Source organism: Ambystoma mexicanum, chromosome 4q, assembly GCF_040938575.1.
Source record: "Ambystoma mexicanum isolate Mex_15411 chromosome 4q, UKY_AmexF1_1, whole genome shotgun sequence".
In the NCBI taxonomy this organism is placed as follows: domain Eukaryota; kingdom Metazoa; phylum Chordata; class Amphibia; order Caudata; family Ambystomatidae; genus Ambystoma; species Ambystoma mexicanum.
Genome location: NC_090928.1, coordinates 34,010,649 through 34,038,606, shown reverse-complemented (window position 1 = coordinate 34,038,606; position 27,958 = coordinate 34,010,649). Strand labels below are relative to the sequence as shown.

The 27,958-nt window shown below is 45.2% G+C and overlaps 1 protein-coding gene across 3 annotated transcripts in view; it reads right to left on the bottom strand.

The window, feature by feature from the left end:
• Positions 1-27,958, bottom strand: part of AKAP7 (A-kinase anchoring protein 7) — a 1,276,362-nt gene that overhangs the window by 1,123,198 nt on the left and 125,206 nt on the right. For all 3 annotated transcript variants that reach the window (XM_069607402.1, XM_069607404.1, XM_069607403.1), the window contains exon 2: positions 5,757-5,933. In XM_069607402.1, the coding sequence (XP_069463503.1) occupies positions 5,757-5,933 (177 nt within the window). The remainder of the gene's footprint in view (positions 1-5,756; positions 5,934-27,958) is intronic.

The following is a 27,958-nucleotide window of genomic DNA, read 5'->3' as shown; positions in this document are numbered from 1 at the left end:
GGCGCTTGTAAAATCTATGGAACCAACCCTTCGTTCACTCCCTCCTGGGTGTTCCAGAACTGCCCTTCTTCTCCCGTTATCTCCCTGATCACCGTTCTCAGTGTCTCATTTTTATATAGCCATGTCAACAGCCTTCCTGTTTTGTCCCCTCCTGCGTGTTGCCTTTTGATGTCTTTTTTATAGTTCAATTTGCATAGTCATTCCCAAAGCTCCCTATTGGCTTGCTGCAATTGGTTCACTTGTTCGGTGTCCTCCTGTGAGGTACCGCCCTCCCGCAACATTGCTTCCAACTTCTTCTCTGACTCTTGTAACTCCTGCTCTATGCCCCCTTGGAGCCCTCTAGATATGGCTACACCTCTTACTACCACTTTGAACGCTTCCCATAGAGTTTCTTCTGTCTCCACACTCCCTGTGTTAGTGGCAAAGTACTCAATAATCTCCTCCCTTAAATCCTCTCGAAATGCCGAGTCCCGCAGGGCCTCAGCTCTAAGCCTCCATGTTAGGATCTTTGCTCTGGGGGGCTGGTGTCTCCACTCCACAACCAGGGGTTAGTGGTCTGATAGCGTTCTTGCCTTATATTCCGAGCCCATCATTTCACCTACGAGTTCAGAGGCGACGAACATATGGTCCAGTCTCGTGTACAAGTTTTGTGGGGCGGCATAGTGTGAGTAGTGCCTATCATTCGGGTGCTGCCGTCTCCAGATATCCTCTAGTCCAAAGTCCCTCAGCAAAGCCTGTAATGCTCTCGTGGCAGGGGTGGGTTTATCCTTGTTCACTATAACTGGACTACTGCAATAGCCTCTTCCTCAACCTCCCTGCTTCTACTCTACGCCCTCTGCAAATCATCCAGAACCGAACCGCAAGACTTATACTTGGCTTCAAGCCCAGGGACCGCAACTCTCTGGCACTGAAATCTCTCCACTGGCTCTCCGTGGCTGCAAGGATCAAGTTCAAGACCCTTTGCATTGTCCACAAGGCTTTCTGGGGCCTGGAACCTACCTATCTGCAACAATGCCTACCTAAATACTGTCCCTCCCGAGCCCTCCGCTCATCTACCTCCAACCTTCTGCGAGTGAGCCGGTTCTCCAAGCAGAGATTTGGAGGTAGATCTTTATTCTCAGCAAGGGACTCTCTGCCTCGCTGCCGCCCTCCGTCTTGAGCCTGATCTCCTTAAGTTCCAGAAACTCCTCAAGACTTTCCTCTACTCCTCTTACTTCCCTCTCCCTCTACCCTGCTAACCTATCCCTCTGCTCTTTCCTTCTCTCCCTCCATTTTCCTTAGAGCTTGCTGACTGGACGCCTGGTGTACCTCAGAGTCTCACAGGTCCCTGGCACCCCGCCAGTCCCCATGCACTCGCCTCCGGGCCCTGCACTTGCCTCATCATCACTGCACTTGAGCAATGAGCCAAGAGAGTGGCTCTCTCCGTACTTACCCCAGTCTCCACCAACTGGATGCACTTGGACCCTCTACACACCCACTCCCCTTTAACCTTCTGTGCACTTGCACATTCCGAATACACCTTGCCTGAAGATCATCTGTCTGTTCCCCTCTGTCTTCACCCCTAATTGCACTTGGAAAAACTGCAGAATCGTCGTCAGACCTATTTGCTTTTGTCTCAACTGTTAATTGTATTATTCACACTTACTCTGCCTGGCAGACCATTATCGTTCAGAATTTCAGGGGCTCTAAACGACTGTTGTTTTTGCCCATGTTCCCACCCTCCTTAAGCGCTTTGAAACATTTGCCTTGTATATAGGCACTTTACAAATAAACAATACCAAACAATATAATTTCCAGGTAAATTCTTTAGGGGAGAGTTGGTCTTTCTCTCCTTTCTGTCTCCGGTAGCCTAGGGGGCCGCTGTGTTGTTGCGCAGCCTTGCCTGCTTTGTTTGGGGTCTCTGTGAGGGCCTATGCTCTGCCACATATGGAAGCGGCTTCTCTGTGTGCTTTCTAGCTCCCTGTCAGCTCTCAAAGATGACTCTCTCTCTCGCTCTCTCTCTCTCTCTCTCTCTCTCCCTGCAACCGATCACTGCAGCAATCAGGTGATGCTTCTGATCTCTCTTCCGTTTGATGTTTTTGCTTTGCTTCCGATTCTGGATTCTGATGCTGGGGCGCTGAAAGCAATAGAAAGACACTGGCAAGCTTCTGATACTGGAGGTAAGGCTGTAGAGAACAGTGGTCTGCACAGAAACATGCTGGCACAAGGGTGAACGGGACAGAAATTGGTGCCCTCTCAACTGCCACTTTCCACCTCAGGGGTAGGACAGGCTCTGGATTTCTCCCTGGTAGGTCTCCCAGCCCGGCTGAGAAGCATTTCCATCCCCTCTTACAAGTCTTGTCCCAATACACACACACACACATACACACATTTATACATTAAAGAGTTAAGATATCATTCAACAGATTTTCTGGATGACTACGTAATTCTGTTTTTTCTGTAAAATGTGTAACCAAGTATAAATGATCTGTACTTTAATATGTGTGAAGAACAGGTGTTAACCAAAATAAAATACGGTTTCTATTATTCTTCCCTGTAATGTACTGTGAATGTTTGTGTTCCATAACGCGGATGCTTGAATCTTAGTTATGCTTGCTCTGACCAATCCAGGGAATTCGTCCCCTCTCCCTATTGGGGAGCCATCCCCATTGGGAATGGGGAGGTGAGCCTGTGAAGCTTAACACCACCCAAGGGAACTGGGCAAGCAGATTCCCACTGGGGTGTGACCCCTCCTCCTTTGTCACAAGAATCCCATAGGTTTATGGGCTATATGTATATGTCAATGTCAATGTCAATTGACAACTGTAATGAAGCTTCAATCCGTATATCTAAGGTTGTTATGGTTTCTGACTCTCTTCAGGCACTATACCCAAATCAACCTGGAGATCGAGATATAAGTCCTCTCCCTCGCTACCAAGTGGGAGAAGAACCCACTCATGTTGTTGGAAGGCCTGGGAAAGGCCTGTGGAGCAACATTGGAGAATCCTCCACCTGGGTAGTCTGGCCAAGAGAGATACGCCGGCACCAGACATGGTGCACAGAGCGCAGTGGAGTCCACGGAACGCTCACCTAACCAGCCCCTTGCTCAGTGTCTCACCACCATTTTACCCCCAGGCTCAAAGGCCAATCTATTATGGGAGGGATTTAGGCTATTATGATATTTCTTCTTACCCCTGGATCTCCCAATCCACTAAGCAGTGTAGGTTGCATTAAATTCTTGGGATTCTTTGGTGTTTTTTACTCCAAATAAACAAAATAATTGCTTCCTTTAGCAGCTTAAGCATTGCTACCGTTATACTGATAAGTAGGGTATGTGAGAAACCTGAGGGTATTTTCCAAAGCAGACCTCGACAATCCCTTATTCCGGTGGCCAGGGAAGGGCTGACTCTCTAAAATCCCAACCCTATGGGGCGACGAGCGAGGGAGGATCACCTGGGTAGGGGAGCCCGGGTTTCTGCTCAGGGGAATACCCTAGGTGAGATGCGGTACTATACCAGGGATGAAGGCAAGGAGAACGAAGTCCCTGAGGCTTTTGAAGGTTGTTCTACATCTACCTCCCATCCACCTAGAGAGTCTCCCTTATCCAAATCTAGCGACCCCTCCATATCTGGTAAATCCCCTACGAGCCCAACCCCTGTTGCACTCGAAAACCACAACTCCCAGAATCCCTGTTTTCCTGTTTCCTACCCGAATACTCCCAATCATTCTTCTCCACGTCCCTCTGATTATTCATTCCCAAACGCCCAGGTTACTTTGACAAAACACTACTGTTCCCACAATCCCCCCTGTTCATTTCAAAATAATAATCCTGGTCATTCCGTTTGTTTCACAAACCCTACCAATCTCATCCTTCTGAGTTTACCAACCCCCCCTAGTACAAGGGTTATAATTCCATATAACACATTTTCCCCATCCGACCACGTAGGATACTCAGAAACTCTACCCCCCCCCCCCCCCTTTCCGACACAAACACTTTCACACAACACGAAACACAACGGACTAACACCAGAGCCGTTTATCTGACATGTCCCAACACAAGGGTCAGACAAAGTCAGTTAATTAACTAGAATCACACACACCCAACGGCCCTTTCCCTTCCCCACAGGGGTTAAAGGTGGAGCATGAAAGCACACTACGAGCAAGGAAAACCGCATGATGAGACAGCTATCGAAGCATGGCAGTTCAAGAGGAGGAGAAAGGCGGTGAGAACCAAAAGGGTGAAAAGGAGAGAAGCGACCTTGCTCTTTCCGACCCAGACCCGTAAACCCTCCCTGAAAGGAATCATAAGACTGCGAGCAATAGCCAGCGTGTGTTGCAGCAGATGTCAACGGTGCACGCAGCACACCTACACTGATAATCAGAACAGGGAGAGCCGCTTGCTACCGTGGTACCGTCCTTAACTCTAGAGACAAGAAAAGCAAAGCGGTTCATCACAGCCGGTGAGTCGAGGAGAGAGCCGATAAGGAAACAAACTGTGTTGAACGTGAGTCGTAAATGAGCAAATTAAGGGACGTTAAAAGAACTGTTAACAGTAAGGGAAAACCAGCTACAGAGGGGCCCGGCACCACGTGGGTGCTCATTCTAGAGACTCTGGTTGATCCCACGTTTGTTGAAACTACTGATACAAGAAGGCCCTAGGAGAGCCGCAAGGAAACGTTCAAAGTGGTCATAAAAGGGTCTAGCAAAACCCCCTGTACAGTCGAAAGTCTTTGACCTGCACGTAATTGGAAAGCTAAGGGAGATGAATCCTGCATAGTGAGAAAAGAGAAAGAACTGTGTGATTGGCAAGAGTTGGTAAGAGTGAACCAGACAGAGGGATGCCGATAGAACAGGGCAAAGCATGAGGACCCAATGAACATTGTGTTGACTAGAGTGAACAGGACAGAGGGATGTCCACAGTGGATTGTTTAAAAAGACCTGAAGCCCAGAAAAGGGGGATCCAGGGGTGAAAAGCTAACACCCAACGACATTTGAATTCTAGAAGAGTCTGAGCTCGGAAGAGGGGGATCCAGGGGTGAAAAGCCATCACCCAACGACTTGTGAATTCTAGAAGGGTCAGAGCCTGGAAGAGGGGGATCCAGGGGTGAAAAGCCATAACCCAATGACACGTGAATATAGCAGATGTTATTTTTTTTTAATGGAAGCCATAGTGAACCCGACAGAGGGTGGCTGACATTCAAGAGGCGTCTGAGCCTGGAAGAGGGAGACCCAGGGGTGAAGAACCATCCTCCTAGTGTAATCAGAAAGGAACTTTTGTTTATTATTTTGAACCTATCAGGCCCTCGAAAGCAAGAAACGTAACCACCGAAGGTCCTGATATCGCCCGGAACTGTTTGGGGATCTGAGCCCGACAGAGGAGGATGCAGGAGTGAAAAGTCTTCATCCAACGTACATACGTAAAGGAACCTTTTGTTTGTTATTTTGAACATATCAGGTCCTCGGAGGCAAGAGACTTTTTGTAGAAAAGAAACATTACCTACCTATTGTGGGATGTCAGACATGGATTATATGCAGAGCTTGAACAGATCTCATCCCATACTGAACGGTGATTGGAGGAATGGGTGTTGGTATTGTCTAAAAGTTGTGGTTTGAATGTGTCTCTAGGTTGGATGTTCCAAATTGATATTGTGCAAAGAGTTTCTGTTGAAAATACGTATTGCTCTACTCCTGCAGAACATTGATTTATGTAGTCCTCAGTTTATTTCTGTCCCCAAAAAAATGTTTGTAATCCCCCCACTAGAAGAAACGAGCCTTACTTCCAAAAAGCTTTCCAATGTCGGTGCTTGAAAATGGCAACTCTTCCAACCAAATAATGGCAGCGGTATCAGGTGGCTCAGACTTCTTTTTTTTCTTTCTTGGCCTGCATCTCTTCTTTTTCTTCCGTTTCTTATCATCTAGCACATTCTTTAATTCGTCCAATTCTTCTGACACATCTAAAATGATTGGAAACAGCAAACATTTGCAGATTTACATATTCAGCCTTTTATAAGTTTATGTTTACCACAATTTGTGATTCGTGGATGTACAATTAGCATTTTTATTCTGAGATATTTCCATAAACCGCACAATAGTTAAAAACAATGAAATACCTCATAAATACTACAGTTAATACATTGAATAATCTATAACTCATACATGATAACAAAATTAAAAGGTTTAACAACTAGTTAAGAGCCATCACGGCTGTCACAGAATTTGGTGCGGCTCCCTTGCTATTTTTTGCACTGGACAGTGGCACCACAAACAGAAGACGTGAACATTCTCCCTTTGAGTGTGTGCGAAGGGCTTAGATATATTGGTACGGCCCTCTGGATGCAGTTAAACCCTACTCTTGGTCCAGTGCATTTACCATCAAAACAATTTGTGTGCTAAATCTGGACACCAAATTCTCACAAAGATCATGTCATGTGTCATCTTCGATCAGTATCAATTCTGAGGTCTAACATTCTGTGCACAAATACTCAATGTTTTGATGTCACTGTGCCCTGGAGTTACCTGTATCCAGGTATAATACTTGGAATTAGATTATATTTTTATGTATAGCTCTTCATGTCTGACTCCTCCTGCTTCTAAGCACTGTAAAAACAGTTGTTGTCACGACTAAATGTAATAGTACAATTTTTATCAAACACATAAGGATGAAGGGCTGATTCTGCCTACTGAAATATGAACAAGGAAAGTGCAGGCTGTCACGTGTCAGTGCTGATTTTTTAACTCACAGAACAATCCAATTTCAACACAAGTATTCTGTTTAATCAACTTCGCCATTAGAAATAAACAATTATTAGGATACCTATCCACAACCCTGGCTCGTGTCCCTTTCAGTCCTTAAAAAAAAGAACACACTTCTATCACGTTTTCTAGCAGACCATTACATATTCCTCCTGTTTCTAAGCACTGTCCTAATACGCGTGATATTAATCAGAAATGTAACCCCCATTGCCAATGCATTACCAAATGCTGTAGCACATTGAAAGAGAAATAGCTGGTAAGCTAATTCAGCAGGTTAAGCGCTCACTACGGAAATCTATGTATTATCTGCAAGTCACAGTTGGAATTCTAGCAAGATCTACTCAACCTTTGACCCTTCTGAGGTTGACAAATGAGTATTAATTTTGGTTGGCAGGTAATAATCATTTTATTTCAGTATTTTATGTAAAGTGCTTTCGTGAAAACGCTACATAAGAAATTGATTATTGTTAATTTCATTTGTTTGTTTGTTTGTTTATAGTGCGCACCAGACCCAAGGATATTAGGGCGCAGGAAAAAGAAAAGAGTGTTGTTCAGTTTAGGTTACATTGCTGTGCGTAGCAGTACAAAATATTAAAAGAAACATATCATACAAGTGATCAAAAATTATCAGAGAACATCGAACAACGGTTATATACAATATATACAGTTATGCAGATACAAATATGTAAACAGTTATATGCGATAATGGAAGGAAGTGTGTCAGTGTAGTATAGGGTCAAATGTCATGTTCCTTAATCCATTGGATGAGGTTAGATCTGAAGCGTGGGTAGGGCATATCTTCTCTTAGGGAGGGTGGAAGTGAATTCCAGTTTTGGGCAGTTTTGACCGGGAAACTGCTGCCACCAGTCTTCATACATTTGAATCTAGGCACTTGGAGTAGATTGGTATTGGCTATTCTGGAGGGGTGGTTAGTGGATTGTCTCCTGAATCTGGAAGTAAGGTACTGGGGGCGGCCATATGAAGGCATTTATGGGTTAGGGAGGCAGATTAGAGGAGAATTTTGTCTTTGGTGGAGAGCCAGTTGTTGGCTCTTCTGAAGTCGGAAATGTGGGCTTTCTTGGGAATGTTGAGGACTGCTCTTAAGGCATTATTTTGTAAGATTTGGATCTTGTTGTTAATGTATTTATTGCAGCCTATGTATAGGGCGTTGCAATAATCCAATATAGATAATATCAAGGCTCTTGCTAGGGTAATGCAATTGTTAGGTTTAAGGAATGGCTTAGCTGCTCTAATTAACTTACACGTGTATGCTGTGGCCGAGGCCATGGAATTAACTTGTTTTTTGAAGGTAAGAGTGGAGTCCAGGTAGAAGCCGAGAGTTTTCACTTCCTTGGCTACTGGGATGTTGATGTAATCTATGGTGAAATTAGAATATAGATCGCCTAATTTATTGAGATTGGCCGTGGTGCCCAGAATGAGGAGTTCCGTTTTATCATCATTCAGGCATAGTCCATGAGAGGCCATCCATGTCTGGATGATGAGATATACTCTGTTCACAAAGGCCAAATCCTTGTCGTAATCTCCCGTCAACGGGATGAGGATCTGTGTATCATCTGCATAGTTAGTGTAGGTGATACCCAGGCCATCTAGATCATCAAAAAGGGGCTTTGTGAAGATATTGTACAGAGTGGGCGAAACACATGAGCCCTGAGGCACACCAGAAGTGATGGGAATGGGGTCTGCGGCTGCTGAGGGGGCGAAGACCCGCATTGTTCTATTGTCTAAGAAGGATTGAATCCAGCCTATGGCTTCTTGTGAGAAGTGGGTGGCTGAGTCTAGGTGGTGGCAGAGAGTCTTATGATCAACCAAGTCAAACGCTGCTGAGAGGTCAAGCAGCAGGAGTAGTGCTGTGTTGCCATTGTCTCTCAGGGTGTCTATTTGAGCTTTAAGGTCAATCAATGCCGTTTCCGTTCCGTGTTGCGGTCTAAAACCTGACTGGCGTACTGCATGGAGGTGGTTACATTCCAAATATATATATATATTTTTTTAAAACAAACAACCAAACAATACAAACCAAACAAACAGTGCATGTTTCAACAGTTTCATTACACTTTCTTAACTTCTAACCGCTACTTGCCCTAACCCACCCCCCTTTACGAGTCTATTGCATTAAACCTTCAGTTTCCGCACCCTGTGGTTCCGTCCCCTCTTCTACAGGCTCCGCCGTGTCAGCTAATGACCCAAACAGTTCGGCTATCAGTGATTTCCAGGCCATCAGGGACTCATTCTCCTCCTCCCCCCCTGTGCTGCTTGCTTCTTGCCATGCCATGGTTTCGGCTTCGGCCCATTTTTGCAAATCTGTCCACCACACCTCTATCTTTGGCACATGGCATGACTTCCATCCCATGGCAATCCTCCTTTTTGCAAGCACATAAACCAGATCCCTCAGCTTACTTACATGCCTGAGCTTCTGTGGTCTGGGGAACCCCCCAGCAGACAGGCCCACACTGTATCCACTACTATCTTGACCCCTTTTTCTTCCAGTTTCTTTTTCAGTCCCCTCCAGAATTGCTCTATGATCGGGCATGACCAGAACATATGCACCATGCCCACGTTCTCCTCATCACACTTGGGGCATGCTTGCCGCCCTGCATTTTCAAACCTTGATATCCTCCAAGGCGTCATATAGGCCCTGTGTGTTATATACAGCGGAATCTTGTTTCAGCCTCGCGTTTCTAGACACCTTCTTATGATACACCTGCGCCTGTTCCCACATCCCGTCTCCCATTGGGGCCCCGACCTCCATTTCCCAGTCGAGTCTCAACTGCGTGACCTCCTTCCCCACTTTAGACATCAGCATTTCATACAGTCTGGAAATCTTGTGACCCCCCCCTCAGCTATGTCATATATCACATCTATGGTGGCGTCTAATTCTTCCTCCAACACAGTTTCAGGCCATGTTCTCTTAATCCTCTGTACCACTCTATGATACGTAATGTACTGGCCCTCGTGCAACCCAGTTTCTTCCCGCAGCCCCTCAAAAGTAATACTAGAGACCTCCTGCCAACTATCACCCATTGTTGCCACCCCAGCCGGTTCCCAGTGGTTCCTGAGTATCATTCGTAGCTGAGCGTCTGCCCCCGTCAATACAACCAATGGTATCTGCGGTGAGCATGGGGACGGGTCCTCCATCATTTGACATGCCCTGCGCCACACCTTCCACCCCAGTAGCATCATTTTAGGGCGCCCCACCATTTCCGCCCTGGGTACCCACATCATCTCTTTCAAATAAAAAGGTTCACAATCACGCCCAAACAACCTAAGTTCAGATGTCTCTTCGTCAGAGAGCCATTTGGCAACATACTGCAGCTGGCTTGCCACATAGTATGCCTCATAGTTGGGCAGCTTTATCCCTCCTTTGTCATAGAAGTTCTGAAGCTTCCATAACGCCACTCTGTTTCGTGTGCCATGCCACAAAAAGTCCCTACACATGCTATTCAATTTGGTGAAGAACTTCTTAGGAATCAGGTACGGTATGTTCCCGAAGTAGTGTAGGAGCCTTGGCAGGACCACCATCTTTAGCAATGCTCCCCACCCCATCATCGCCAAGGGCAGCTTTGCCCAAAAATGCATGCACTTCTCGATTTTTTTGATGGCTACTTCTGTATTGCACCTATGCTCTTCCTCCACGGTGTGATATATGTCTGTCCCCAGGTACCGAAATGTGCTAACCGCCCACGGCACCTGCAATACAGGTAACCGCTCCGCTGGAATCCCCATGTACCCCCCTAATGGGAACAAGCTAGACTTCTGGGGGTTCACTGCTATGCCGGACAGCACAGCGTATCTCCCGAGCACTTCTAGAATGTACTGGAGGTTTTCTTCTGGGAATCGCACGTACAGCAGCATGTCATCTGCATATAGGGAGATCAGATGCCGCTCCCCTTTCACCTCTATGCCTATGGTGTCATATTGCTGCCTCAGATATATTGCTAGAGGTTCCAGGGCCAGTATGTAGAGCATTGGAGACCACAGGCATCCCTGTCTAGTACTCCTGCTGAGCTGCCACCTTTCCGATATCACAGATCCTGTCTTAACTCTAGCCAGCGGTTCGCTATATAAAATTTTCGCCCACCTTACATATCCAGGCCCTAACCGGTAGTGCTTCAGGGCCGCCAGCAGCCATGGCCATTTAACGGAGTCGAAGGCCTTGATCACATCCAATTGCCATTTCCTCATCACTTTCTCTGCCAAACTCAATGATTCTCTGGAGTCGCCTATGATTATTGGTAATGTTTCTATGGGGTACGTAGCCCGTTTGATCCAGCTGTATTAATTTGCTAACAACCTTCTTCAGTCTATTTGCTAACACAGCAGTTAATATCTTGCCGTCTTGATTCAGCATTGACAAGGGTCTATAGGAACCACAGCTGTGCCCAGGTGTATTAGGTTTGGGGAGAGGTATTATGACAGCCTCTCTCAGTGACTCCGGTAAGCGTCCCGTCTCGAACGCTTCGTTTATCATCTCTAGCAGTGGGGGGGGGACCTCTTCTATGTATACTTTGTAAAATTCACTTGGGAGCCCATCTGTCCCTGGGGTTTTACTAGTAGGCAGCTGCCTCACCACCTCCCCCAATTCTTCCAAGGTGATCGGGGTGTCTAGTTCCTCTCTCTCCTCCTCGCTTATCTTGGGCAACCCTATATCCTCAAGCGTTTCTTCCAACGTAGCACGGCTACTTTCCCCATCATCTCCGTATAATACTTTATAATAATCCACAAACGCTTGATTAACTCCCTCCTGGGTGTCCTCTACGCTACCGTCTTCTCTCTCTATAGTTCTGATTGTGACTCTGGGGTTCTCACTCTTATATAACCACGCCAATAGTCTCCCCGGTTTATCACCTCCCGCATGCTGTCTCTCTATGTATTTTTTATAATTAAGGTTACACAATCTCTCCCAATATTCCGCACATTTTCATTTTTTCGGTAGCCTAAGTATGAATTCTAGCTTCTCCGCGGTATCGTCTCCGCCCTTTAAGGCCTCTTCTAATTTTTCTTCTGTCCCCTGCAGCTCAGCCAAAACCCCACCTTGTAGGCCCTTGGATTTCACTATGGCCACTCCCCTCATGACAACTTTGAAGGCCTCCTATAGTGTCCACGCTGCCAATATTTGTTTCAACATAATTTACGATCTCCTCCCTCAAGTCCTCTCTAAAAAAGGGGTCCCGCAACGCCTCCGCTCGTAGGCGCCATGTCGGGATCCTCGCTCTCGGGGGGCAGTATTGCCATCCGAGAATCAGGGGCGAGTGGTCCGAGAGGACCCTGGCCTTCTACTCTATATGTGCAATCTCCGCTATCATTTCAGGCAATGCAAAGACATAATCCAGCCTCGTTGATAACTGATGTGGGGCAGAATAATGTGAATATTGCCTTTCCTGTGGGTGCCACACTCTCCATGCATCTTCCAACCCAAAGCCATCCAGCAATGTCTGTAACGCCCTAGCTGCAGGGGCCTGTCTATCCATCTTCCCATCCGATCTGTCCACCCTCGGGTTCAATACGCAGTTGAAGTCCCCTCCCCAGATCACTGTGCTTTCTACGCATACGCTCAGGTTCGCACTCAATGTCCTAATGTACGCCACTGTGTTCTGGTTCGGGGCATACGTGTTACCAATGCTTATCTCCCTTTTCTCCACCAGTCCCCTCAGCATAACCATCCTCCCGTCTGTCTCAACCACCACTTGCAATCGCTGAAAAGGGACATGTGGTGCCACCCATATAAGCACTCCTCTTGCACAGGCAGATTACGATGAGCCCACCAGCACCCCTTTCCACTTCCCTGCGATCGTGTCCATCCTCTCTCGTGTAAGGTGGGTTTCCTGCAGCAATGCAATATCTATTTTCTGCCTGCGCAGGTACAACATAACTTTGTTCCTTATTAAGTAGCTATTGAGCCCCCGCACGTTCCATGTAAGTATCTTAAGGTCCCCCATGGCCTGTTACAGTTCCGTTCCCTCTCCCACAGATGCAGTTTGACTTTGAATTCCAACCCAATCTGTATAGGCTCGCATCCCATTCTAAATTCCCTTTAACAAAAAACACACCAAACTTCCCGCTCCCCCTCCATCCCGCCTCCCGTCCCTTCCCCAACATCACACCCCCCAACTATTGCCCAGCTCCATCCCTGGATCTCAGGTTCCCCCGCATCTAGCTCTTTCTGGCTCTCGCCTGTACTCGAAGCTCCGCAGGGTGAGGCCGCCCTAGTGGCCAACCTACTACTACTACAACTATAATTCGGGGGGTAGGGTGCTTTTGCCCGGCCGCTCCTATGGCGCATTGGATTGACTACACATTGCTATACAGTTTGAATATATGTACACGCCACTATATTCCAGTCCTTTAAGTCCATTACAATCAGCGGTATTTTGTCAAAATATCAGCCTCCTACAGCCGTGTCCAACGTTCTTAGTCTTCGTCTAGGCACCCCTGGGATGCTCACTCAACGCCTTAACTGTATGCATACCGTATCCCAGTCACTTAGCTCGTCCCTCATGGGTCTCTTCCATGTCTTGTTCCGGGCAGCCCTGCAGATCCAGCCACGTTGTTGCTTCTTCCGGAGTGTCAAAAAAATACATTTTGCTCTTGTGCACCACCTTCAATTTCGCAGGGTACAGAAGCATATATTTTATCCCAGCCGCACGCAGCCTCCTTTTGATGGTCACATAGCTGTACTGTTGCCTCTGGACCAACATAGTATAGTCCGGATATGCAATGATGGTGCTCGAGGCCCTTTCGATTGTTCCACCTTTTCGGAAGTACTCCAGTATTTTCTCGCGGTCTTTGTAGTTCAGTATTTTGGCGATTATCGCCCGTGGAGGGGCCCCTGGTCTCGGCTTCCTCATAAGGGCTCTATGTGCACGCTCCACTGCGAATCCCTGCGAGAGTTTGCCAGCCCCAATTCCTTGTAGGAGTAGGTTCTCGACGTAGTCTGTCGGGTCCTGGCCCTCCTCACCCTCCTGCAAGCCCACCACACGAATATTGTTTCTCCTCGCTCTCCCTTCTGCTTCTTCTGCTCGAGACTCCAAGTTAGCCGCCTGTTGTTTAAGGACATGGATCCCCTTTGCATTGTTAGTGCTGGTGTCCGTGTTAGTTTTCACCGCACCTTCCAGGCTGCTTGTTCGTTCCGCCAGCCCCCTGACATCTTGCCTCAGCAGGGAGACTTCAATGCCCACTGCTTCTATTTTAGCCTCTAGGGAAGTGCACAGGTCCAGCATCGCAACCCCCCAAGAGTCTTTCAGCTCTGTGATGGCCTCTAAATTCTGATGATTATCAGCCGCTGTGGTGCCCTCCGCTGGTACCATCGGGCCTTTGGGTGCGATGGCCGCAGCAGAATGTTGTGTTTTGGCCAAAATATCCATTGTGGGTTGTTTATTCTTGTTCTTGCCCACGGTCCCTCACGCCGACATTTTGCGGCCTTCGTTGGGCCTCTCTATCGCGATTCAGCATCCGCGTGCCTCCCCGACCGTCTTTTCCACCCTTATCGGCTGTTGTAGTGATCTTCAAGCAGTCACATCATCTGCCGCCTCTCGCCACAGCTTGCTGCTCATCAATGCCGAGCGAGCGCTTCCCCTGCCTATCGTGGTGCAGCCTATCTGTTCGCACCTCCGCTGCCCCCGGGCTCCTGCCTTCCGGGTCAGCACACAAGCCATTGCGACACAAGGCTCACCGCCACAGGGGTTTCGCTCCGTCTCCTTTTCGTCATCATCATTCTTTCCCCCGCGGCTGCTGTCTCTATTCTGCCGCTTCGGGTGTTCCAGTTTCGTTTCCTTTGTTGTCGGCCATCTTGTGTGACAATGGACTGAGCAGCCGCCGTCGTTCACCGAGAAATTCCTCCAGAATCCCACATACAATTCTCTCGGTCTTTATATAGTGAGCAGAACACACGTTCCCATGCATGTGTGGTCAATCCTGGAACCATTGGCGCATTTTTAAAGGTAGTTTTCACGGATCATATGTCGGATCCTCCGGAGCTGCTCAGGAAGCACGTCCTACTCCATGGCTGCCCAAGCCACGCCCCCTCACATTCCAAATATTGTTGAATTTGGAGGCACGCTACCTTGTCCAGAATTTTAAGCAGGAATGGCACTGTCGTAATTGGACGATAATTAGTGGGGGATGGTCGGGTCAAGTGTTTGTTTTTTTAGAAGTGGGAGGACCCACAATTGTTTCAGATTGTTGGGAATGGTGCCGGAAGAGAATGAGGCATTTATAAGTTTGGTTATGAATGGGGAAAGGTCCACTGCGTCATCCTTTATAATTTGTGCGGGGCAAGGGACGCCTTGGCAGTTGGAAGGTTTGAGGGTTAAGATGACTTTTTCAACTCCTACAATGGATACTTTCTTAAAGTTGAAAAAGGGTTTAGGTTGTTCGGACAAGGAGGGAGGTGAGATCTTCGAAGGCACAGGGGCCGTAATAATGTTAGGGTTGGAGGCGAGGACGAGGGATTCTTTTTTGTTGTTGATTTTAGCCTGCAAGGTTGTTATTTTATTAGCTAGAGCACTCTGAATACTAGTGCACCATGTTTTGTCTTAAGGCAGGTGTCAGGGGCTCGGATAGGAGTTTCCAATTCTTTAAGGATTGTGAATAGTTCTTTTGTGTTAGAGTTGGCTTGGGTGATGTATGAATTGTAGGATTCTTGTTTGGCAAAGATTATTTATTTTTTGTATAGGGAAGCTAGTCTTATGAGGTTGTTTTTGTTAGTTTCAGAGGGGTTTAGTCTCCATGTCTGTTCACATTTACGTTTTTCAAGTCTGATGGCTTTTAGGTGGGGAGAGAACCATGAGTTTACATGTTTTTTTTGTTTGCTTTTTATAATTTTCAAAGCTGCTATGATATCCATAGCAGATAACATTAGCTTTTTGTACTCTTTGACCAAGGTAAATGGGTCTGCAGAGTCAGGGAGAGAATTCAAGGTAGGGATGATCAGAGGAATTCGTTTGTCAGCTGTAAAGTTCTTTTTGATCCTTGTAGGAATGGCAGGAGCTATGTTAATGGTAAGATAGGGGGCTGAGACATCAAGGGCAAAAGAGATCAGGTGGTGGTCAGACCATGGCAATGGTGTTATAGCGTTGATGGACGTTCCACAATGGTGTTCCGCTATCCAGTCAAGGTTTCTGCCCTTAGTGTGAGTAGCGCCTGTTACCTTTTGGGTGAAGCCTAATTCCTCGATGGAATCGAGGATCTGTGTGGCATTGGGGTCTGAAGTGTCTTTGTAGCCAAGGTTGAAGTCTCCTAGGAGAAGACTTGGTGAAGTGTTTTTGAGGTTATCCAAAAGGATGTTGGTGAGATCTTCTTCAAAAGATCCTAGAGGGCCTGGAGGTCTGTAGATAAGGTGGATAGATATCGTTTGAGTGGTTGAGGTAGTTAATTTGGCAGTCAGGGGTTTGCACGAGTCTACCTTTAGTGGAGGAGCAAGTCTAAGTGCTAGGCTTGTTTTAGCAATTATGGCTAGGCCGCCGCCTCGAGAGGAAGTGCAGTCTATTCTTAAGAGGGTGTAGTCTTCAGGAATAGCAAGCATAATTGCGAGGCCAGCTGCTGAATGCAGCCAGGATTCCGTAATGGCGAGGAAATCCATTTTTTCAGTAGTGATAAGGTCGGGAATTTCTGTGGCGTGTGTCATCAGAGACCGGGCATTTATTAAGGCTCCTCTTATACCTGGCAGTGTAGGCTTAGTAGATGGTAACTCAGTATTAAGGAGGGGTTTTAGGCGGGTGGGAGGGTCTCGAAAGAGTCGGCTGTTGAGCAGGAGTGAGTGCTGAGTATTGGTCGAGTTGTGCGAGGATATTTTAGTATTAGGCTGAGCATTACTTTGGTTTCTAGACAAGTAGAATGGAGGTCTAGAGATTTGGCTGTGGGTTCGTAAATTTTGGGGAGTCTGGCGCGAAGTTTAAGGTTTCTTTGGGAAAGATTGCATGGTCTAGTGATCAGGTCATTTAAGTTTTTGGGAGATTTCGGGAGTGTCGCAGACGCCAGGGAGGGCAGAGAATGATGCATGTTAACATCTATTGTGATGAGTAAATGTAGGATAGTCCTCAGTAGGATTGTATAAATTACTGGCAAGTACATAGTTTATGTGGATGTGGGCTAACTAGTGGTAGGGGTACCATATATAATGAGTAAGCTCTGAGTGGGCGCTAGTGCCTGTGTTTAGGGTGGGCAGGTAGGTAACGACACAATGGTTGCTATGCTATGAGGCAGGCAGAGAGACAGCACGTGTTAGCGCACATAGGCTAGAAGTGCGTAGATGTGACAGGCTGGGCAAAATATGGGCAGCGTTGGCAGCATGGTTAGAATGGTATTATTTATAGCAGGAGTGCACCTAAATTCAAAATCACAATTTAGGCTAAAAGACAATGTGCAAACAAGTGGGACAGTTATAGCTGCAAGGTCCAACTAAATTCGAAATTCACAGTATGGGCTAACATACAATGTGCAAACAAGTGGGAACAATTATAGCTGCAAGGTCCAACTAGATTCGAAATTCACAGTATGGGCTAAAGTACAATGTGCAAACAAGTGGGAACAATTATAGCTGCGAGGTCCAACTACATTCAAAGCTCACAGTATGGGCTAAAATGCTATGGGAACAGGTATGTGTATAGGAAACACTTGTGTATAGGCGCGTTACAAATGCCATATCATATCATATCAGGTAGGAGCAAATTTAGCAGCAGGGGTTCACCTAAGTTCAAGAATCATAGTATAGGCTAGAATGCATTGTGCACTGTACAGACAGGTAGGAGCAGTTTAATACAGTGCAGCAGGCAATAGCAAGCAGTAGCAACAAAGGGCATTATATTCCATCAGGCTAGATTGCTGGGGATTATGGGCGACAATTAGGGCAGGTGGGCTGCTAGATTAGGCATTGACTCTGGGTGCCAAGTGCAAGTGTAGTCTAATAACATTTGTACCAAAATATGCTAACATCAGCTTTCAGTAGAGGGCTAAAATCACATGCAGGTATAGCCTAGTAACATTAGCGTCAGAATAGGCTAGCATCAATTTTCAGAATGGGCTAAAATCACATGCAGCAATGGTCTAATAATATTTGCATTCAGGAAGGGCTAGTGTCACTAATCAGGATATGGTAACAGAGGTAGGCTAATTCACTTTAGTGGATAAAGTACAATTAGCAGTTAGTGACGAAAGTAGGCATCTAAAAAAAGACACAACTGACTTTAAAACGTGATTGGCCTTAGCTTAGGTAGGTACACAAGTAAAAATTGGAGATCCTTAGTAGCAGTTCAGCGGCATCATATATCTGGTATCAAATGGGGCTGATAGTATACATTGATAGGTGGCGCAAATATTATGGTTGTGAGCACATACAATACAGTAGGGGCAGTGAGAGCAAACGTACAGTAAGCACAATGTGAATGGTACAGTAGATTGCCGGTGAAGCGAGCTGCATCGCCGATGCCGTGGCTAGGTTATCAGATTTAGCAGATACTTGGCGGCAGCTGGGCTTTGCAAATAGTCAGTCGAGGGTGCAATTAAGAGGGAGCACGTAATTTAGGTAACTTGCAAAGTGTGACGAGTTAGTATGCGTGGGGCACGCTATACGGAATTAGCAGATATGAAGTCAGTGAAGCTCTTGCAGTGCTCCACGTGGGTTGTGGCAAGGAGCAGTGAAGGACCGACAGGCTCAATAACGATATGGGGTAATTTGTAGCAATTGTTAGTGGGCACTGATCTGTCAGGCGGACAGCAGCGCAACGAGTGCGCGAACAGGGTGCAAACAGGGCCTTAAATTGGACTTCGATATGGAAGTCGAGGTATAAATAAACTCTGTTGCTTAGTTCTTTTTAGCTGCTTTGTTCATTTATTAAATTTATATAGCGCTTTCGCCAAAGCACTGAACACAATTAAACAGCGGTACATAATATAAAATGCAGACATGGGTTACATTGTCCAGTTAGGTAGACTTCAAGAGAAGAGTGAAAAGAAAAACGGGATAACGCTGAACGGAGAGACAGAGGAAGAGCATTTATGAGAAACCTGAAGATACTCTTGCTTCCACTCCCCATTGATCGTCTGTTCAGGTGGCCAAGGAAGAGCCATCGCTTTGGATCCCGACCCTGGGGTGGACAAGCGAGGGAGGATCACCTGAGTGGAGAGTCCTTGTGGCTTGTGGAGAGGGTGCCTGAGGGCGATACATGATATTGCCCCTTTTCCAACATTGATTTACCCTACTCTGCATCAGCCTTTATAGGATATTGTCCTTCATATCCTGTCCTACCCTCTGAATTTACATCAAGTACTGGGACGAGGAAGAAGCCTTAAAGAGTAATGCAGAACTCCCTTAGGGAACACTGTTAAGAAGGATTTCTGAACTCTGACCTGGAGGGGCAGAGGTTCAGAAGGCCAGCCTAGCTTCTTGGAACAGGGTAACTTCTGGACAAGCCAGACTAATCGGTAACTATGGCAGGCGGTCAAGACTAAGTCTCAGGAGGAGTGAGGGTGACTGAAGGACCTCAATGAGCACACAGAGCAAGGACACTTACACATTACTCCCAGACAGGTGTTATATTAAAAATATAGACACATTTATTACAAGGCCTTTGTAACATAGACCATAGCAAAGAATCACAGTAACACGAAGTAAACCAATACATCACACTCAATACAATATATATACACAAGACCGGGGAGTGCGGGGGGGTCTAAAAGGGTGACTGCACGAAATGTGTCGACAACCTAGATGGGAAGGAAACAGGCAGTGCAGTTAATCTTTAGGCCCAGTTCAACATCAGTTATTCACCTAACTAAGAGGCAGTCCAAGCCCTAAGAAGAGGGGAGCCTTGTGCTCAATAGTACATGTAGTGCCAGCGCACGCGCGGTTGTTCCAATGGGCAAAACGGGGTCTCTTCAGGGGTCTCTTGCAGCTCGGGAAGGTGGATAAGGCGATGAAGAATAAGTTCCCACTATTCAAGAAGGACCTCCACTTGAAGGCTGAGTCAGTTCAAGAGTTTGGGATGGAGTCGCTATTTCACAATAGCAGTGGACAGGAGAGGGGCCCCCATGGGCCACTCGTGCGTAAAAATGGGCTCTTGCGCTAGGGGACACCGGTTGGGGTATTGATTACTCACCGGTCCCAGATGCAAGAAGACCCAAACTTCGGCAGGTTAGTCCAATTCGGTTGCAGGTTCGATTGCGGCAAAAAGGACATCTCGGCACCTTTTAGTTCCCGAGATCCAGCAAGGATTCCCAAACGGGACAGTGGCGATTTCTCCGCTCCGGGTGGATGAATCGCCCCAGTTTCACTGCAGCAGGCTTCAGGGGTAAGAGGGTCACAAATGCAGCGGACTTGCAAAGGACATTGCTGCAGCAGGGCAACGCGTTAACCGCGTTTACTCCGGTCCGGGCGCACTCGTCTCACTTCAGACCTGGGAATGCCAAGTGTACGAAATTCGGTGTGAGGGTGCCGTGGACACAGAGCTAGCAGTATACCAAGTTTCGAGGGCTAGCAGTGTTTCATGTTTCTTTCATAAAACCAACACTGATCACATTTAGAGTGATATAAACCTTCCCCAAGCTAAGTCAATAGATCTGTGAAGGATATTGTGTGCTGTATTACTGACTCCGAATTAAATCATGAGCCCGGCGAGTGAAGGGCGTCATTGTATTCTGCTGTTTCACTGCATCTACGTGGATTGTGCATCGGAGTGCTGTCTGGATACAGTTGCCGAAGGAACTGCAAGCTCTGCCCCTTCAGGAAGTGGGAGCCTAAAAGGCAGCCCCATGGGCCCTTGCGGCGTTAAGCCCGAGCGGGTGCAGGGCGTCATTGTATCCTGCAGTTTTGCTGCATCTATGTGGATTGTGCATCGCAGTGCTGTCTGGATACTGTTGCTGAAGGAACTGCAAGCTCTGCCCCTTCAGGAAGTGGGTGCCTAAAAGACAGCCCCATCGGCCCTTGCGGCGTTAAGCCTGACCGAGTGAAGGGCATCATTGTATCCTACTGTTTCGTTATTTGCTGCTTTGCTGGATCTGGGTGCCTCTCCATTCCCTGAAATCCTAAAGAGTCCAATTAAGAGCAAGATAAGGAGCTCCAGACGCATGAAAAAACCTTTATTAATCACGAACCATAAAATAAAACATTTCAATCATAGATATATAATTATTCTGCATCGTAAATCCGAGCTGAAACGCCACAGAAGCAAGCTGCGCAATTGCTTGTTCTGGCATTACCTTACCGCGGCTCCTACGGGGTCTAACCCTTTGAGCGGCTGAAGGCGTACTAAAGTACTGGAGTCGAGTATAATTGATTTTTAAATCAACTAGTAAATAGCAGTTGGGTTTGATGTTGGAGAATCGCGAGAATCTACTCACTGAAATCAGGCATGCCGAACGATCTAAAAGCTATGTATACTTCAATCATGCTCAAATTAACACCGGCTAAACAATCTCTGTTTATTGCCATCAAACGGAAAATGACTGCCCCTGACCGTTTTGTGTCTGATAAAAAAATTTGTGCTGGGGATACTAGAGTTCTGCAAGCCATGAGTGACCATTTGTGGAAATACCGAAATGTGTGAAGCACAAGCAGCTCCTCAAATATGTGATATATCAATTACCGACAGCCAAATGGGACCACTGATGATAGAAATGGCGGATGTCGCCTGTCAAGCTGATATATGTACCGATCTGGAAAGTAAAAATCTTGAAATACCAATGGGTACTGCTGTTAATGAAAGTCAGAAAGATGACCGTTTGTCGATTGACGAATATATATCGATCATAGCTTCCTCATCTCGGAAAGTTGATACGAATAGTCTATATCAGTCTCCAAGTCTTTTTGGGAAATCATCATCTGAAGGATCAATTCTGACGGTATTATCAACGGAAAAAAGACTTATGAAAGAACTCTGAGAGATTTAACACCAGTTAAATCTCAAGCTGATTTATTGGGAATAACACTCAACGCAATGTATATGACAATAGTTTCACTTACGAAATTATTTGACACTCTTAATGCAAAAATCTCTAAGCAGAATCAACAGATTGACCAAATAGTTTTGTGGATGCAAGCGTGCATGAAAGAGCCAAAACTTGTGAAACCTGGCGACTCGAGTACAAAGTCTGTAAAAGCGATTGAGCGTGAAAATATAGAGGGTGATGGTACTAAGTGTATGAATGATTTTGTTGGGGCGTTGTCTTTTATTAGTGCGGTTATATGTGAGTTTGAAACACCACAGGTGGCTCCGGCATCCCCGCCCTTGAGAAATACTGACAATGTAGAAACAGCATATGTGGACATTCCACAATTGAATCTTACTATCGTGGGAGATACTGAAGGGCCGCAGGTTGTTCCAAGTCTCCCCTCCTCTGATGGTGCTGATAAAGATCGGCTCCTCAAAGGGGGAGCGACCCCATTAATGGTCCAAATTTATAATTTGTTTGACAACCCGAGTCAGAGATATAATGAAAACAGCCCTTTGAAAAAGAAAAGAAAAAATTAGAGGGCGGCAGTTAATCGAGTCAGTGGCGGTATTAAGCAATTTGTGCATAGAATTGGGTTAAGGGTGAGAGCACCTACAGTTAACCGTGTAGCGGTGACTAATTCAAAGCCGCTGCCTCAGAAGCTAAGTGAGCTTACTGATAAGAATCTGATCACCATACCCACTGATTATGCACCTTTAAATAATTTGGTTGATGCAATTATAGAAATAGATGATGCTGTTCCTGCTCCAAAGGCTGATATGGCCTGTCGGGGCAGTGAACCTCTTCCATTGAATCAGAAAATGGTTCGGTCTCCAACTGTACCTGATGCCGTTGCGACTGTTCATACAACAATTCTTGATGACCTCAAAACACAAATAGATAAATCTATTGCAAAATATGTCATGTTACAAACAAACTACTTGGGATCTGGAACTATACAAAGATTTAATCAGGATAAATGTGAGGTTGATATTACCTCGAGAATACCTGAAATGGTTGTTCCTTTAAAGAATACTGACACAGTAATATTGGGAAATGCGATGTTGATGCCAATAAAATGTCAAGTAAGAATAATGACCAGCAAACCTTGCATAATATGGAAGTAATTAAATTACTAATGGAAAGTGTAGGGACCCCCTTAGATGAGGCAGACACCCAAACACCTAGGATGGAGACTGTAGGAGTAGAAACATCACAATTGGAGCATGAAGCCATAAATATTGTGGTGAAACCTACTGGTAAGGACATCGACCTGGCTATGGGAAGTAAGGGTGCCGCGGGGGCTGATGTTGACAGGACCACTCAAATAGCCACTGCAATTGAAAAATATTTCTATATATTGCAAAATAACAATCTACAAAGAGAGAATACACCTGTGACTAGACACCTGGATCAAACTAAGCAGGTTAATTTTGAACCATCAGTAAATAGTAGGATTAAAACAAAAGACAGAGAATCAAAGACTGAAATGAACAATGAAGGGGTTGGATTTAGCCCGGTAGCAAGATCGAAAAATGAGTATATCTGTAAGTTGAATACATTCCACAGATTAATTTTAAAATGTAGTGTGGCGCCATTTACGCCTTATGTCCTGAATCGTTCTAGTGTCCTGGCAATTTGTGAAGATGTAGAGGCTTTGCAGGAAATCACAACTACTGACTTTGAACAGATAGATTATTTGAATGACGACCATGGGTCTGTAGTTCGATTGTGGATGCAATCTAACCTTGTTAGGAATGCACTTTGGCAAGCTCGTATGGAACTATTTGAGATGGGCTTCCTCTTGGCACTTGATCCAACTCCTTGTGATCATAAAGAGGGTCAGGGTGAACGGAAGTTTGGGCAAAATGTTAGTAGTGAGAACTGAAGACTCTTAGAAATAAATCGCTTCCGACGTGGACCAGCTCATGCTTCAAAGAGTAACTATCAACGAAATGAGTGGACTCCACGTTCATAACTTTCCCGGGATCAGTACACAAATACTATATCAATTGCTAGCTGGAATACATGTGGATCATCATGATATAGTATTACTGCAAGAAACGTGGCTTACGGAAGCGCCGATATGGGAAAACCATTCAATAGCACTCCATCCGGCTAAAACTACATTGTGGCCGCCCCTCTACGGGACTACTAGTAGCCATTAAAAATTGTAACGACTGGAAGATAGCTTCAAGGGAAGCCCCAAATTTATATTTGTTGAGAGTAGACTATCCAGGAGGTTCACTAGCCATCATAAATATCTACTGTAATCCAGTTGGGTTAACGGATACAAAATTTTTGATTGATTTTGAACAACGATTAAACATCATAGCAGTGACGCCTGATATAACAAGGGCCATAATTGCTGGGGATTTAAATATGCATTTGGTACCAATGTATAATGCCAAGGAAACCTTTATTAGCAGTAAATGGCTATCCATAATGAAAGAGAGGAATTTTGTTATGTGTAACGATTCCCTCCCGGATGACATTCTGGCCCAAAATACCTGGCAAAGAGCAACGAGCACATCAATTATTGACTATATCTTTACTGATCACGATACATTTAATAAAGCAACAAAATGTACTGTCAAAAAGCAGCTCAATAGTGATCATGAATTGCTGGGGTTATTTTGGTCAGAATCTTACACTGTGAGTAAGGATGAACCGTCTTCTTATTATTATTCTCTCACTGTAAACAATGCGTGGACCTGATTTACATGGAACCAGATCACTTTAAGATCTTTTGAGAACAATATTAGGAGACCATGTGTAGAGGGAACACTTGCACTCCCTATACATAACTATATACATGTTTTGCATTTGTATCAAGTATATAAAAACAACTGCTGGACATACAATGTTTAAGCCCAGACACGAATTTAGCCCTGAGGTATGCGAGATGAAAAATTGGCTTTAATCCACAAAAAGGCAATAGTGGCACCTAAAATATGAAATAAAAAAAAGGCAATTAAAGCGGCCTAATGTAAATATAGAAATTGGCTTTGGGGACATCAAGCCCAACTCTTGCAGACCGATGGAGAAGTAATGCTCCATACTTTGTCCCAGAAAAATTCGGCTCATATATAGGCGTTAATAAACTGCAACCCACATTCAAATCAATGGGGTTAATGAGTCCCAATGGGTCACGTACTTTACAGAAATGTATGCTTGTCCACCTCTTTGTGGGAATACGACTATCATCGAGCCCTCCAATTATCGCAATCTTTACATTACTGAACAAGAGATTCTGGATTGTATTACCAAATTGAGCAACTCCCATGCTCCGGGCCCTGATGGCCTCAGTAACTATATGTTTAAAAAACATCCGGGTCATTGGGCAAGCATTTTGTATAAGATCTTCAATCAAGTTATTCAAACAAATAATGTATCAGATACCTGGCGGAGCTCGGTGATAGTACCGACTTTTAAGAAGGGGCGATCGAGCAAGTGCAGTTAACTATCGACCAATTGCCCTGCTCGACGCCCCGGGGAAAATCTTCTCAAGATTTATCTTGAGAGACTTTACGAGAAGGTCCATTGAATGCCAACAACGTGACCCATTTCAAACGGGATCTATCGCCGGTTTGGGCACATCGGTACATTTGTTAATGCTGACCTCGATTATTAATCATCATGCAAATATCAAACAGCCTCTTTATTTGGTCTTTGTAGACCTGAAAGCGGCATTTGATTCTGCATCTAGGCAGATATTAATTCAAAAACTGGTTAAACAAGGATGTCCGTCATATATTGGGCCTCATTACGAGTTTGGAGGTAGCCATGCCCTTAATAAGGACATGGCTGCCTCCACACTCGGGTCCGGGTTCCCTGAATGGGGAAATACCGGGCCATTCTGACCTTGGAGGGACTGGTATTTTTTCCATTCAGGTGACCAGAACCATCCCCATAAGGCTCAATGGGAATGGGGAGCATGCTAACAACAGGCCCGTTAATGACGGGCCCGTTGTTAGCATGCTGGGCTGCTCGCAGGACCCGCTAAGGACATCTGGTAAAAGCAGGCGTTCAGAGCGGTAAGGGGTTAATGGCTCTGGCACCTTTACCGGCGCCGTTAACCCCTTACCACCCACCTCGTAATGAGGCCCATTGTCTCCTTGATTCGGGATCTACACTATAGAAACTCGATGTAAGTAAGACTCACATTAGATGGTCTACTGTCTGCCCCAATAAACACCTATCAAGGGCTGAGACAGGGGTGTCCTCTTGCCGCTGCCTTTTTAAACCTTTACATCGCTGATCTGGATGATGGATTTCGTGAAATTATGACGGATGCACCGAGGATTAACAATCAACCTGTATCTTCTTTACTATACACCGATGACTTGGTGATGATTTCAAAGACACCTAAGGGATTGCAGAGGCTTCTTAACGCCCTGAATACCTATGTTCAGGCAAATCTCCTTACCATAAACTTGCAGAAAACTAAAGTTATGGTATGTAATTTAACGAATAAAAATAACAAACGAAACCAAACATGGTTATTAGGAGGTGTTAAATTGGAATGTGTCCAACAATATATGTGTTAGATATGTTCATGCGACATAAAGATCTATAGAAACACACTTAAAAATAAGTTATTAACATCAACTTCACAAGCAAAGATGATTCAGGCAAAATTTGGGAAGTTTACTCTTAGGTCTGTTATTCCATACTATTTACAAAAGGTGACGCCTATCTTGCTGTGCGCATCTGAAACTAAACCAGTGCTGCAAGAAGGCGTATGGACTAAACTTGAAAGGAAACTTTGGCGTAGTTTATTATACCTGCCACAAAGTGTCCCCCTGTCACTAATTCTGCACAAGTTGGGGTTGATTACATTGTATGCTCGATATCAATGGCAAATTATTGCAATGTTTAGGAAATGCTTCTTGGCTTTTGAGTCCCCTACGGTTTTGAGTATGTTGACCAAGTATATATTTTCTACCAGAGATACATTTATTTTAGACTGGTGTAAATTGGTTGTACATGCTCTGGCAACTGCTGATGTCACATTGATAACCTTGATTCAGAATCCAATGCATGTAAAGACAAAATTATTCCAGATGGACTGGATTCAGGCGAGAACAAAATGTGAAAAATATCGCGACTTTGCTGAAAATATACTTACTAGGAAGCGATATGGCAATCCTGAGCAATACTTCGTGCGATATCCATCAGTATCCCACAGGTGTGACTTTATTCGGATACGCTTCAATCTTTGGAATACGAGAGAAGTCCAAGCTAAGCGTTCAAAAATCAAAAAAGCTGAAAACGTATGTTGTTTTTGTAATCAAGAAGAGTCAATACGCCACTTGATGGTTGAGTGCTCAGCTTTAGTTGATGTAGGAATTAAATATTTCAAGAAACTTTTCAATGATTATCATGAGTTAATGCCAGACCATCTCTGGTTAATGATTCATGCAGGATATTTAACCCTCGAAGTTGGTAAAGTTATCCCTTTGTGGGAATAGAACTAAACCAAGTGTGGGGGAGAGTGTATGACCCTGACCTACCCAAGTTCAACGAGTTTTTGCTGGCGACCATTACCGTAAACAGTACTTTTGACAGTAAAATGTTGACATAATAAAAGGGTCACTGGAAAATGTATATGTTGTAATTACATGGTTAGCAAAGGATGTTGGCAGCAACTGAAAAAGATAGAATGCATTCATGGTAAGTGACAGGTTTGGTGGTATTCATTCATAACAATTACCTGAAAATGAACAAAACACCATGAAAACCGATAAACATTTTGGTCCAAAAATAAAACTACAAAATATACAATCCTAATACTGTTCAGACGTGTACATGATCATCTATATAAACAGATGAAAAGGAATCCTCTGAACTCAGCCCCGCAGCGATTGATGTGAAGCGTTCGTCCACTGCCATATCGCAACTTAATGACACATAATAATAGAGTTTATGGTGTAGCAAGTCACCAACACAGTTGTGGCTAAGATAATCCTTTATTCACAAACCAGGGGCAGTCACATAACCAGCTTCCTCCTCCAACCCCCCAGCCCTCCTAACAACTGTCACTCTTCGAACCGCTTACAGAACCCTCCCAACGTTCCGGATCCTATGAACATTCAAAGCTAACTACAACACATCCCCCTCCCCAAAATTACAAATATAAATTTCAACAAAAACTAAAAAAAATTAAACACAGAAGATGAGAATATGGAACAAAACAGTATGCAAACATGAATGTGAGAAACTGATTATACTAGAAACTTCATGCACAATTTGCTACGAAATGTATTACTATCGAAACTATAGG